Source organism: Rhynchophorus ferrugineus, unplaced genomic scaffold, assembly GCF_030347505.1.
Source record: "Rhynchophorus ferrugineus isolate W39M unplaced genomic scaffold, kcgeb_rfMv2 rfM6, whole genome shotgun sequence".
Classification (NCBI taxonomy): Eukaryota; Metazoa; Arthropoda; class Insecta; order Coleoptera; family Curculionidae; genus Rhynchophorus; species Rhynchophorus ferrugineus.
This window is the reverse complement of record NW_027472585.1, coordinates 28090971-28105581: the sequence shown is the minus strand read 5'-3', so window position 1 is coordinate 28105581 and position 14611 is coordinate 28090971. Positions and strand designations below refer to the sequence as shown.

The following is a 14611-nucleotide window of genomic DNA, read 5'->3' as shown; positions in this document are numbered from 1 at the left end:
GAATTGAGCTAAATTGTTTATTTTAAAAACAATATTTTAAAATGTAATTACTATTGATATTAAAATTAAATACGAAATATATATAATGTGTCTAACATATGCATGAAACAATAAAATTGTAAATTAATGTAACTCTGTTCAAGATAAACAAATAAATCAGAAAAAACAAACTGTATAAACTCTGTTGTATCTTAGGTTGCATAGGTATATATTTTAATATGATAGTTATATTAATATTTAAGCGCCTTATGCAAATAAAAATATTATTTTAATGTAACAAATAATATTTTACTAAAATTATGAAATTATGATTATAAATGCATAAGGAATTATACCATAACTTACCTTAAATATTATATATTGTTCTAAAAAATAATATGCCTTAGAAACAAATTTTTAAAATAATGTTTGATTCAATCGTATAAAATGAGTTCTGAGTTCTGAATGAATTAAATTATATAACCAGTGGACAAAAATCAGGATAATATTGATTTTAAAGGACTGGACTAAATACTGAAAATGCCAACTAGGTATTGAAAAGTGTTTTTAATACTAGTTGCCTATATTTAATAAGTAATATAATATTCAATAAATATGATTAGAATATCAGTATATAGTATAGGCAACCAAATATATGTTCTATGTATTATTATTAGGATTTATTTGTTTCTTTGGATTGTTTTATATTAAAAGCAATCACTTCCTTATTAGTAATTTTTGATGTAATAATAAGAATCACCTACTAACGGAGGATGTTGAGTGAATTTTATTTGCAGCTGTTGGACTAATTTGAGTTTCAGCGTTAGGTTTATTTCGAGTTATTCTAACAACGATCTATACAGTCTATTAATAAAATGCCTTTTTCAGTTTTTTTGTTCAATTGAAACATTACTGATTCCTGAATAATTTTCAAAAAATTAACTCACAACCAATAATTTAGACTATTCAATTTAATAACTCAATATCACTTGAATTAAAATGTGTTTAATATGAAAATATCTGAAGAATCTTATAATTATTTTCTACCTAATTTAATAGATTGTCGACTAAATTTTGTATTCATTGAGAGAGTTCATTGAATTTTATTGTTCGATATATTATTGGATTGATCATATAACAGGACAATTGAAAAGTCCCCGCTCTACCACAGTAAAACAATTTTTTTTGGCAAATTTTTTGTTTATTCAACATAATTCCCTTCAAGGGTGATACACTGATTATAGCGACTCTCCAACTTTTTAGGCCTCAGTTTCATCGATCACCTCTTCATTCGACGAAAATTTCTTCCCAGCGGGCATTCTTTTGAGAACTGACGAACAGGAAATAGTCATTCGGGGCCAGATCTGGAGAATAAGGTGGACGAGGACACACTTCGAAGCCCAATTCATGGATTTTTGACACGGTGCATGGTCTTGGTGAAGCAGCACTTTCTTTTTCTTCAAATGCGGCTGTTACTACGGTCAATTCTAAATGAGATAATTTTACATTTTATCTAATGAAGGCTTATTTTGTAGAAGTTAAGAAATTTATTCCTGTGAACAGAGATGCAAAATGGATAGAATGCGTAGTATTAACGATAATAATTATTAAAAATCTGAAACTAAAAGCGAAATTTCGAGGTTTTGGTTATGAAAGTCTGTTTCATTATTCTTTTTGAGCTTGTATATTACTCATTTTTTTAAACTATTTTAAAATTGGTCGAATGCACACCCTATTACTTAAATTAATTTTGAACGACAGCCCCATTTTGACCCGACAGCTCTTTTTGTAATCTTTAAAGGGTGGCTAATTTTTAATTTTGCTTAGGCGCCATATTGATAGGAAATATCAAATTTTTTGCAATATATTTTTTTGTCAGCTGCAAAATAAGCTACCCCAACAACAAGAGAGAAATAAGATTATGAATTAAATTACCCCTTCGAAATTAGGGATATAATGAATGAAAGAAGAAGAAAGGTAAAAAAAGGAAATTTGGAACTAACAAATAAGATGAGCAAATTGTCACCGTGTATATATTGGAAATTGTTGGAGAAAATGTAAAGGTATCTGCTCTACATATCCCAATAACAAAAGAAACAGTACTTGGAACATTTGCTGACGAAACACTCATTATGGGAAAAGAAAACTAGGTATCTTTTTTTTTAAGATAGTGCCTCTAAGACTGCAGAAAAAGTGTAGACAAATGGACTAGTGTTTGGAAAATACATCTCAATTGTTCGAAATCTGCCCATGAAAATTTTGCATTGTAGCGAAATAACAAAATTCTGATTATATCACTGAGATATAATACCCAATTCCTCAAGCAGAATCAGCGAAATACTTTGGCATCCATCTCGATGGCAGATTAAATTGGAAACATCATGTTAGACAAAAAGCATAACAGATTAGACTCACGATCAAAGAACTGTACTGGTTAATCGTAAAATACTTACAAATTTACTTAAGATCAAAGATATTGGTTTATCAGACAATTATATCGACGCATGATTAGATTAAATCATTTTTGGGAGCTCTTTATTTTTGACGTTCTTTCAGGCACCATTGCAACAAAGGAAGATCTTGCGTGATATTTTTAAATCAGGTACGAAATCAAAAAATATCAAAGAAATAAGAGACCATGGCCCTTTTGTTAACACCTATATATTTCATGTAACATTTGAGATATAGTCAGTTCCGTGTGGTATGCCAAAAAAATACATACCAAATGAGACGGGCTATACCGGGTGATCCCAAAATCATTCTCCTTATTATGTTCCCGGATATTTGGCACCGTAACGATTACTCATTAATAATAGAGGAGAACAAGGATCTCGATCCACCCGTATATCGTTACACTGATTCGAACGTTTCACTTTAAAGCTTAAATTGGATTTAATTAAACCAGTCTTTTAATCGTTTTTACTATCTCTAAATCAAGAACGCGAGGAACCGTACTGGATGCTTGTTGGACATGTTATAACCGTTTCTATCCTAACCTAATTTGTAATGTTATTTGGGTGATAGATTTATTTGTATAAATAAAAGTATTGAGCCAGAGATGTATAACTATTTTTAAGAAAAACAACAAGCATCCAATACGATTAAAGCTAAACATATATACAAGTAGGTGTGAAAAAAACTAAAAGAAGTATTTTCAGTTGACCTCGATGATTTTGTGCCCAATTTAAGGTATAACGTAAAAGGTTCTCCTTTATTTTGTTTAATATTAACATTCCATTTATATCTTAAATCTAATAGTTGTTACACTGAGTATTATTTACAGGTCTTATCTTACTACTTAAAGCATTTATGTCGCTTGATTATTTGCAAACATACAGAAAGATTATATATATGGTGTTCTTCGAATTGTTAAAAAAGGTAGAAATTGCCTTTACTACTTAAATGAGTCTCAACTCAAATTGTCTTTCTGTACATTTGCATCAATAATAATAAACAAACAACAATATATCACTGAAAAATAACAATAAATAGTTTTCAAGGTGAATCAACAATAGGATTAGCAAAGTTTCAAATGGATGATTAGGTTGTGAGGAGAGGAAATGGGGGAGTGCACAACCAAACTCATTATTGTACTAAATTTTCTTTCGAAAAAACGTTCCTCATTGAGCTGAAAAAGAGCACAAGAAACACAACCTTACAGAATGGATATAAGGTGATCCACTAATTTATATAAGATACGACAAGTATGCTTTGATGGACTTGGTACTGGTAGGTAGATCTTAAATTATTTGTACAATATGTTTTTCTATTTATATATGAAACTAAAGGAGAAAAAAACTGTTCAGTTCAGAGGATCACCCTATATATATTGTATGTACTTATTAGTCGTTTCTAAAAAAAGATGTACACATTTATACCAGACGAAAACCAACTTATTGTTTTCATCGATATAATATAATAACTTTTTCATAAATATTTCTTTTAATCACCTTTTGTCGGAATTGAGCAAACCGCATTTTAAAAACTCTCAATAAAAGTATCAACTTGTTATTAAAACTTATTCATTTTAACTGAACTGTATAAAATATAAATTATATAAACTCTCAAATGTACAGGGCCTTTATCACGTGCCGTTAAAATCAAAATCCACCGTCTTACTAGGCACCCTGTATAACAATCCCACTAAAACGTAATCGGTACCTAATAAGTTAGCTTACAGGGTTAATGCACAAAACTAACTCGATTACCCTGTATGTATGTCTTCATATACTCATTTAATACTTAAGAAAAATATATTCACAATCGATTTTTGCTTAATACTTCAAATGGAGGGGTTTCAAATTATTTTTCTCGGAGTGAAGAAATAAACCAGTCTAATTTTCTTCTTCACTCATTGTTAAAAAAGCTCTTGATTATCGAATTTATATGGATAATGACAACAGCAAACGAAAAAATGCATCTAGTTCACTAAAAGTGTAACCTACACTACGATACGGGACCAATGTCCCCTAAAAACTTAAAAACTCTTTAATTAAACCCTGTATACAAAATGGATACAGTGTATATTATATTTTTATTTTGCTTAATATCTAAAAAATTGGATGAGATATCCTACTGATGTCTTACATTCACATATGTAATTTTTACGATAAATATATCGGGTTTTGGGTATAAATAATAAATCATATAAACATAAATAATATTAATTAAAGAAACTAGTATAGCACTTTTACATAATCGATTCGAGATTCTAAAATATCAATATAAATATCTATATTTATAATATATTCAAAAATATCAAATATGGGGTTTATATTTTCAAGTCTTGATTATAAATAATCTAAACAATATATATTATTTAGTACTACTATCTATAATAAATTAACTTTTTTGCATTGTTATTTAAAACTTAACAACTAGTCATTTGATAATTTTTGATCAAAGAATATTATATAGAAAAATAATTTATCTGTATCGCCTTCGCCATTTTGCTCTGAAGTTTTCAACCCTTTCAATATAATTCAGAGTATTTTTTGATCATTCCGTATTACTTAATTTGTAGTGCATTTGAATTTCGAATCGTTATGTAAAATATATGTATGTACTACCCACTTTTTTAGTCACATAAAAATTAAATGAAGAAGAGTGTCTTTTTAGGAAAGGTCTTTTTCTTTCGATATGCTAATACCTATACGAATGTTTGTCATTTAACAGTTGATTTCTCCATTAGTTTTATCGATATATTTTATAGCATAACCACCGTTTTGTACTACTCCATTTTCGTCAATGTTGGCATATCGTTTAACCTGTTTTGGTGTCATGACAGATTTGGCGAGAGCGCTGGCATCTAGAGACACTCCTGATTTAACTGATGACGGGTCGTTTTTTAATACAAAGTTGTTGTTCTGGCCATTACTACTTGTTGCATTATCAATAGTTAGTAATTTGTCAACCTAAAATATATAAAAAATGATGATCAATTTTTAAAATATTTAAAAAAATTAAATTGCTTTTAAAAAAGAACCTTCACCGTTTTGTCACTAATATAAAAATTATATTAATATTTTTTACTCAATTTGTTTAAAGCATAACAATTTTTACAACAAACAGGTTTTTTAATTCTGAAATATAACTTACAGCCTGATTGTTTTCTTCATCTTTGCTGTTGTCAATCAAGAGAGGTTGTGTGGACTTTGAGTTGGGCATAATAAATGATGTTTCCCAGTGATCGTTTGAACTATCCGGGATTAGTTTCTCTACGGACGACGTCGATTCAATAGGATCTGGTGTGGTTGGTACGGTGTGATTAGGCACCAAATAGTCAGTGGCATTTGGTAATACCTAAGTACAGTTAATTGTTCTGATAAATAGACGTTATTGCTTGGCTACCTTCCATACTTGTAAACAGTTTTCGTTCGAATCACTAGGCCGAATCACCGTTGTGTCTCTTTCGCTTGAAACGGCTCTGTAAAACATTGGTAATGGCGCATTGATAACGTCGGGATCTTGGGAGCAGTATCCCAATCTTTCCATGATTGTAGCGAAGCTGGGTCGGTCCTCTGGTTGTGGATGCCAGCAAGATGTCATTATTCCGTATATGGGACCTTTGAATTAGGTCGGGTGATTGAGTATATTATGAAAGACAGAAAAATAATTGTCTAACCTGGGCAATTTTCAGGACGGTCCAAACGACCGCCTTGTATCACTAGATCCATTACTTCCCTGTTAGTGCAGCCAGTGTAAGGCATGAAGCCCATTTTCATGATTTCCCATAGGAGAATACCAAATGACCAAACATCTGTTTTCGAGCTGAATATTCCCTCAAGGAAAGCTTCTGGTGGCATCCATTTAACTGGAAGCATGGCTTTGCCGTCTTTCCTATAATAATCCGCCCTGAAACAAGAATAATTATGTTTATACTGGGCTCGTATAATTGGACTGCTATTGTGCTAACGTTTACCTCAGAGTGTATTAATATTAGATGATTGCATGTATTTTAATCAGCAATAATTAGTGAAAATTCGAAGTATCAATGTAAGAAATTGTTTAACAATCTAATCTGATTGGAAGATACGATACATTTTGACATTTATCTATATAAAATACCAGTTTTTTGTTTAGATTTATTGAGCTATTCAGTGAACGTAAACGCTTTTCATGGCAATCTCACAATTACTTTTTTGACATTCATTATTTTTGTTGTTTAATTTTAATAAAACAAAACCCCACTGGGAACTTTTATATAATTACGATGATGGTGCTATCATGTGGTCAATTTTGATATCGGTGACCTGAAGGACCAAACATGTTCGACTGCAAGATGTAACACATGAACTGAAAGGACCTGGGCGTAACACATAGATGGTGCTAGTTTTACTGAATTCGCCGCTTTTTCAGTGGATCAAAAACAATTTCGTATTTTAATTTTACACTGCTTCTGGATGGGAAAAATACTGTTCAAGTGAAGCAATAGCTTGAAAAGTATTATAAGAACTCCGTTCCATCAGAAACAACAGTAAAACGTTAGTTTGTTGACTTCAAACGTGATCGTAGACACACAGAGACATAAGACACCTATGATGCAGAACAAAGTGGATATCCAAATGAGATGAAAATACCAGAAAACATTACAAAATTCCACCTAATCGTTTTTAATGAAGTTGCGTGAGCTAAGATCGTAAAGATATTAAAAGAACGTGTTGGTTTTATATTACATGAGCATTACATTATGAGAAAGCTGTGTTTAAAGTGAGTGCCGCGTTTGCTCATTGTTGACCAAAAATAAAAAGGTGATGATTCTGAACAGTGTTTGGCCATGCTTACACGTTACAAACCGGATTTTTTTGCATCCATATATGACAATCGATGAAACATATATCTTTCTCCGGAATCAAAACGATCGTAATCTGAGTGGACAGTAACTGGTGAACCTCGTCCAAAGCGTCCGAAGACACAACAATCGGCTGGAAAGGTTATGGCCTCCGTATGTTGGCTATCATCGACTATCTTGATAAGGGAAATACTATCAACAGTGAATATTATATAGCGTCATTGGAGCGTTTTTGGAGCGCGGCCCGAAATTGCAATTGTCTTTATCAAGACAACGCACCGTGTCACAAGTTAATGAAAACAATCGCAAAACTAAATGAATTGAACTTCGAATTGCTCCCATATCCTACTGGCTCTTCGCAGACCTCAAAAAAATGCAAAAAAAATTCAAAAGAAAGCTATTAAAATTTCATGATATTCTATCCATAAGTTTGTAGTTCTGGTGCTAAGATCTAAAATAATTTCGTCTATTAATTTTACAATGCTTCTTGAACGGAAAAAATATCATTCAAGCGAAGCAATTTTTCTTTTGATAACATCTTTATTATTATTCACATTTAATTCACAATTAAGGCAAGTGCCAGATAAGTACATCAATATGTATTCCTCAATTATAAATTTATAACTTAAGCTATAGTTTACACTAAAGGTATACACTTTATATAAGTTCGTATGGTTTGGTTAGCTTCAATCTTCTGATTTCCTGTGCGTTGTCCAGTGGTTGTATTGCTTCCACGTTAGTATGATCTAGTAATCTTCTTTCGCGTTTTAAGACAAAATCTTGGATAACTTCGCAAATCCAATAAAATGTATTTTTCCAGGTCATCGTGCAGTTCGCTAAGCGAAGCAATAGCTTGAAAAGTTTTATAAGGACTCCGCACCATCAGAAACAAAAATAAAACGTTGGTTTGCGTAGGTTTGAAGTCAACTTGGTCGTAGAGACACCAATGATGCAGAACGCAGTGGACGTCTAAATGAGGTGGTAACACCAGAAAATATCAAAAAAAAATCCACAAAATCGTTTTGAATTATCGAAAAGTGAAGTTGCGTGAGTTAGCTAATCTCGTAAAGATATCAAAAGAATGCGTCGGGCTTATATTGCGTGAGCATTTGACTATGAGAAAGCTCTGTTCAAAGTGGGTGCCTCGTTTGCTCACCGTTGATCAAAGATAAGAACGTGTTGATGTCTCTGGGCAGTGTTTGGTCATGTTTAAATGTAACAAACAGGAATTTTTGCGTCGATCTATGACAATAGATGAAACATAGATCCATTACTTCACTCCGGAATCAAAACGATCAACAAGCGTCATCTGAGTGCACAGCAACTGGTGACAAGCCTATTTTGAGGCAAAAGATAAATCGTTCTACAAAAGTGGTATTGATATGTTAGAGGGGCGCTAGAATGATTGTGTGGCTCTTGATGGAGATTACGTTGATGAATAAAGACAATTCTGAACAAAAAACGCGTTTTCTTTGTTACGCCCGGGACTTTTCCTAATGTTTTCATAGTTTTTTATACTGTTTCAGCACTCGGTTGTTTTCATGATTTTAACCATATTCTCAACCATTGTCTGTCCTTCCAGCGCGTGTTGTATCTTTGTCATCAAATTTACCGAAACGGAACAGAAAAATGTATTTTTGAATGAAAAAAAAAGGCATTTTAAGGCATAGGGTTTTTCTCTCTTTGCTGGCTTTCGTCTTTGACGTGGGTTCAAACAAAATTGAGTGAACCATTCACAAGATTGGCAAGTAAATATTTTTAGAACGAAATGTCAGTTTTCTAATGCCATCTAACATAAAAATAGTGGAATATTTTTACTGAACCTAATATGTTTTTCAGACTATACTTCATCCGTACTGTTACAACTGGAATTACAGCGCAGATTCGTGATATTAGTGAGGAATAGGATATATCAAGAATAATAAATTACAGCTAAGATGCGACTTTCAAATATGTAGTGTTGTAGTGAGAAATTGAAAGCTTGGTTCGGCAGAGATATAAGTAAAAACCCCTCGGTTAGAAAATGATAGTTCCAAAAATAATTAAAAAATAATATTAATATTTAAATTGTACGTTACCTGTATATATCTCTAGACATTCCGAAATCAGCTATCTTTGTGACACGTCCCGGTCCTTTCGTCGTTAGTAAGCAGTTTCGGGCAGCTATATCACGATGAATAAATCTTTTCTCTTCCAAATAGCTGCACCCCCTAGCTATATCGATAGCAATCAGAACCAGGTCTTTCATGGTAACTGAACTGGGGCGATCCTAAAATAACGATAATAAATTATATACAAAAATAGCAAATAATTTTCAACATTTACTGGTTTTGGTCTGGACTCCCTGAGGAAGTTTTTCAAATCCCCTCCGGTCAGTAATTCCAAAATGATAAATTTAGGGTGTTTATCAAAGCAAACTCCAATGAAGTGGACTATGTTGGGATGATCAAATTTAGACATGATCAAAGCCTCCGTAATGAAATCATCTTCAGCTTGTTTGGTCGTCATTTCTTGAAGGGTTTTTACTGCTACTGGCATTTCCACAGTATCGCCAGGTCTTTGTCGATAAAAGCCTTGGTACACTTCACCAAAAGCACCTTGACCCAATGCCCTATATAACAGTTTCATTTAACAAGGTTTTTAATAACAATTGTTGTGTTTTTGTAACAAATAATAATTGTTAATTGTTATTATATATATATATATATATATATATATATATATATATATATATATATATATATTGTTATAATAATATATATATATATATATATATATATATATATATTGTTATAATAATATATATAAATATATATATATATATATATATATATATATATATATATATATATATATTGTTATAATAATATATATATATATATATATATATATAGAGAGAGAGAGAGAGAGAGAGGAGCTGTTGAAACTCAGTAAGAACTTGCCAACTCGTTAGAGTTTACTGCAGATTTTCGATAGGTTGGATTTTAACATTATTACAACCCTTGTTCCGCTTCTACATCTACGACGAAGCGAAATATTTGTGACCAAAGTATTGTTGTCTGAAAGAAACGATTAAAAAGGTTGAACGGTTGTTCAGAAAGGCCCACAAATGACAAATCAATACTGTTATATGAAAATGTCCGTCCGCGTGTGACTCAAGAGGTTAAAACTTATGTTGAACTGTTAAAATGAGATATAGAGCCACACCCGCCGTATTCTCTAGACACTGCTTTTTCATCATCATCATCTATTCCCTGTATCTGTTTCCGAAAGATGGGCTAACGTAGGCTTTTAATAATCTTCAACATTTTAAAGACAATGCTTCTATTTGTTTCTCACGATATATTTTTTTCAAAGGAATAGTCAGATTCGGCATATTAGAATCTCATGTGGCCATGTCAGTTAAATATTATTTGCAAAATGGCGAATACTCAGCGGCAAATTTGGAAATTTCGTTGTCAATTTGGAGTCGTTGTCAAGGAAAAAATATACATTTTTTAAATGATATTTATAATTATAATAAACTGCCTAGAATATGGGAAAAACTACGAAAATGGGTCTTCTATAGCTTTCGATGAAAAGACTAATTTAAATTCAAATATATTATTGAAATAAAGCCATATTTTCACGAAACATAGCCAGACTATATATAAAAAATGACATACGTCATTAACGTATTATGATTAACGTTCAAGGTCTTTATTCAAGCTTTTATGGAGGGTTCATTATGTTCATCAGGCATCAGCGGCATGACAAGTTATTGAAGAATATAAATTATTACATCATTGCGACAGAATGCTCATGACTTTCGGAGACAAATCCGTGAAACTATTAGGTTCTTATATAACCACCTATATCTATTGGTGAAAATGCTAAATATCAAGTATCAATTATTAAACAGATAAATTTGATGGCTTTGGCAGATAGAGAATACATTTTCGATCCTTGCCAGTAAACAGGGCCAGTAAAACTATTGATGACAGAGACAGTGACCTTTGTATGGAAAAACAAAATTGTTATTTTTACTCTCTTCCTCGAAATTATTCTATATTTTCTCATCATATATAAACCTTCCCTGAACTTCCATAATAAATTCTAGATTAAAATTAGTGAAATTGGGCCAATCGTTCTTCAGTTCACATATCACTAACTACTATTACATAATTAAATAAATACGTACTTAACCAGCCTTAGTTGATCTCGAGGTATGTGTTGCAGATCAGCAATGGTTGTAATGACACCACCAAATTCGTAAGTGGGGTTATACTGTGCCGTCATACTGCCTGAAGCTTGGCGTAATCTACTGAGCTGTAAATCAGGTACAGGACATCCTTTCCTACGTAACAGCCCGGAAACTTGTTGCTGATACCTATTATCTGAAAATACTAGTTGATTTTAAAGACTTATTAAGCATTTTTTTCTAAATGATAACTATACGACATGTCACAATATTAATGGAAAACATGGAGAAAACTTACATAGTACGAAACAGACCATTCCAAAAGCTACCGTCAGACAAAATACTGTGACAATTAATCCGACAATAAACCATGGCGGATACTGAGATTCCATTTGGACTTGGATAGCTGGAAATTACAGTGTTTGAATGCTTTAAACATACAATCATTTTTACACTCACGTATGCATGATTTCTTGTTATCGGCTAACCTCCAGGTATTTGGACATATGCAAATTGTTTCCGACATCTTTTCATCTAGAGCTAAGCACTGGTAGTCACAGTCGCATGCTTCTATGCCTGGTATTATGATGACATATCCCGAACCGGCATTGTGCCCCGTAAATGATTGGGATAAGCCCTGTTCAGTTATGTAAGGATTCACAAACGATATTCCACCATCACCGTTGGTAGAATTGGCGTTTCCACCAGCATATCCCCCACCACCTGTAACAGAATAATCGCAATCAGTGTGACATTAATAATTATCCTCCAAGACAGCACCTCCGCCATATTTGCAACCTCCGCCGCCGCCGCCAAAACCGCCATCTCCTTTTCCATCTGTTGAGTTATAACAAGCCTTTCCTCCGATACCGCCCATCATTAACGAACCTCCCATGGTTGCCTGATGAACTGAATTTGCTAAACCGGGATACATTCTCCAACCCCCTCCAGATCCGGCTAACCTGTATATTTTTAAACATTTTATAAATGTTAAATTTAAGTTATATAAATTAGGAAGCCAACAATAATAAATGCAATATCTAGTATGATCTATCGCCATCTATTGATTTCCTCTGTTATATTTTAGGGTCTCCTGTTTAGCATCTAGGGTTTATCTGAAAGGACCTACTGTCTGTGTCTTCGGTATTAAGCTTGCCATTTTTTAAATTAATTACACCTTACATTAGGTATGCTAAATACAATTTTAATTTACAAATTAATTTATTACTACTGGTCTGTTCTAACATTACTAGACAATCAATGCGATATTAATTCATCAGTATGTATTTAGCAAATTGAAATAAAACTATATTATTTAAGCAAAAGTTAAGAATACACTTATACACTAAACAAGTTCGTGTGGTTTGGTTCGCTTCAATTTTCTGATTTCTTGCGTGTTGTCTAGTAGCTCTATTGCTTCCACGTTCCTGTGATTTAGCTATCTTATTTCATGTTTTAAGGCGAAATCTTATATCGGTTCGTATGTGCACTTGATTTCGAGATCGTCATGCAGCTCTTCGTGGGTTACGCAGCGATAAGTATTGGTAATAAGTTAATCGTAGAACTTTGTTTTGGGTGCGTTAGATTACTAGTTGGTCTTATGTTTTAGTGCAATATCATATTTGCACCCATAGGACTACATTGGCTCTATGATTGACCAATACGCAAATACCGATTGACAGTTGCTTGACTTTGAGTCTAATCTGCTTTGATTTTTGTCTAAAAAGATGTTTCCAATTTTAAGCTTGCCAATGACAAGTGCCCAAAGAATGTAGCAGTGACAAGACTTAGAGACAATTTCAGAAAGAATTCGGTCTTAGCCAGTTTGGTTACTAGCGTGACTGAGATGGCTTTCCTTCTTGGATTATATACTATTTCCTAAGGAGAATCATAGTCACAACTAATTACTAACATAAATTGATTGCGTCTACCAAACCGACTGCATTGAATTTAATGCATTTGAGCATGATATTAAAACAAAAAACCTATTATATAAATAAAAAGACAATTTTTATTGTTTTTCGAGGTCGTCTCTTACCAGACATTTACATGCCCTTGTTTCAATGGTTACTTGGCAGGGCTTGCTTGACATTATCTTAATTTGTAAAATATGTTTGTGGTTTTATTTTATGAATAAGTTAATTCATATTTTAACTGCACTAATTGTTTATAAATGGATAGGAGTGAACATATATCCATAAAAATAGTCCAACAGCGTCAAGACCAATTTTTCATATCCATTTATTATAAATTAAATCTTAGACTATCGAAGATTAGACAGTTAGTAGTTGGACGGAGGTAAATCTGGAAAGTACAGCGGGTGCGATAAAACATCCCATCCAAGTGGTTTCAACACCTTTTTGATTGATGTTTCTGTATGAGACCGCAGGTTGTTATGTTACAAATTCACCTTCTCATGACTTTAAACGTCCTTTTTTTAACGTTTTTCGACTAATATGCAATTCAAATTGATCATTTGTTGCAATTAATATTAACGGTGTCTCCAGTTTTTAGCAGTTCATAATATACGACACCGATCTGGTTCTACCAGATATAGAGCATGGTGTTGCGACCAAGGCAATTTGGCGTTGCAGTCGATGGGCCGGCTACGCCAGGTAATAATCATAATTTTTTTCTAGGTATTTTCTAAATAAATCCATTGTTTATTACCCGCTTCTATTAGGTGCAGATATGCCTTCTTATCATAGCTCATGCCTGTCATTCAATTCACGTGGTACACAAATTTCCATCTTTTCGTTCTTTCATATTCAATTTTTGCGAATTATTTTCGAGCTTGTGTTGGGTCTTCATATAATAATTGCTACAATTCTGTATCTTCAAACTTTTGGCCTTATAGGGCATTCCTCGCATTGATCATTGAAATCACCGCATTTTGATTGTCGAAACCACGTTTCAGATGTTGTTCTTGTTGGAGTATGCTCGCTGACAAGTCTTTACTGGCAAACGATAAACTCCAGAACATTTTTTTAAATGAAACAAGAAAAGTATTTTGTGACACAATTACACGTACAAAACTGCACATTTGCAAGAAATTATAAACTTACAACGTTGTTATTTTGGCATACAAAATATTACATACTTATGGCTAATGAAACCTGTTACACAAACTGGAAATTAATTAGCGGTATAATATACACTCG

The 14611-nt window shown here is 32.6% G+C and overlaps 1 protein-coding gene across 2 annotated transcripts in view; it reads right to left on the bottom strand.

The window, feature by feature from the left end:
• Positions 1 to 2622: 2622 nt before the first annotated feature.
• Positions 2623 to 14611, bottom strand: part of Alk (Anaplastic lymphoma kinase) — a 68969-nt gene continuing 56980 nt past the window's right edge. Inside the window, exons 14-23 of one of the 2 annotated variants that reach the window (XM_076406654.1) lie at positions 12231 to 12412; positions 11910 to 12173; positions 11749 to 11856; positions 11451 to 11655; positions 9596 to 9881; positions 9349 to 9539; positions 6104 to 6333; positions 5839 to 6044; positions 5578 to 5781; positions 2623 to 5393 (exon numbers count right to left, since the gene is read on the bottom strand). In XM_076406654.1, coding sequence (XP_076262769.1) covers positions 5148 to 5393; positions 5578 to 5781; positions 5839 to 6044; positions 6104 to 6333; positions 9349 to 9539; positions 9596 to 9881; positions 11451 to 11655; positions 11749 to 11856; positions 11910 to 12173; positions 12231 to 12412 — 2122 coding nt within the window. In that variant the 3' untranslated portion in view covers positions 2623 to 5147. The remainder of the gene's footprint in view (positions 5394 to 5577; positions 5782 to 5838; positions 6045 to 6103; positions 6334 to 9348; positions 9540 to 9595; positions 9882 to 11450; positions 11656 to 11748; positions 11857 to 11909; positions 12174 to 12230; positions 12413 to 14611) is intronic. The other variant, XM_076406655.1, reaches the window with a different exon arrangement.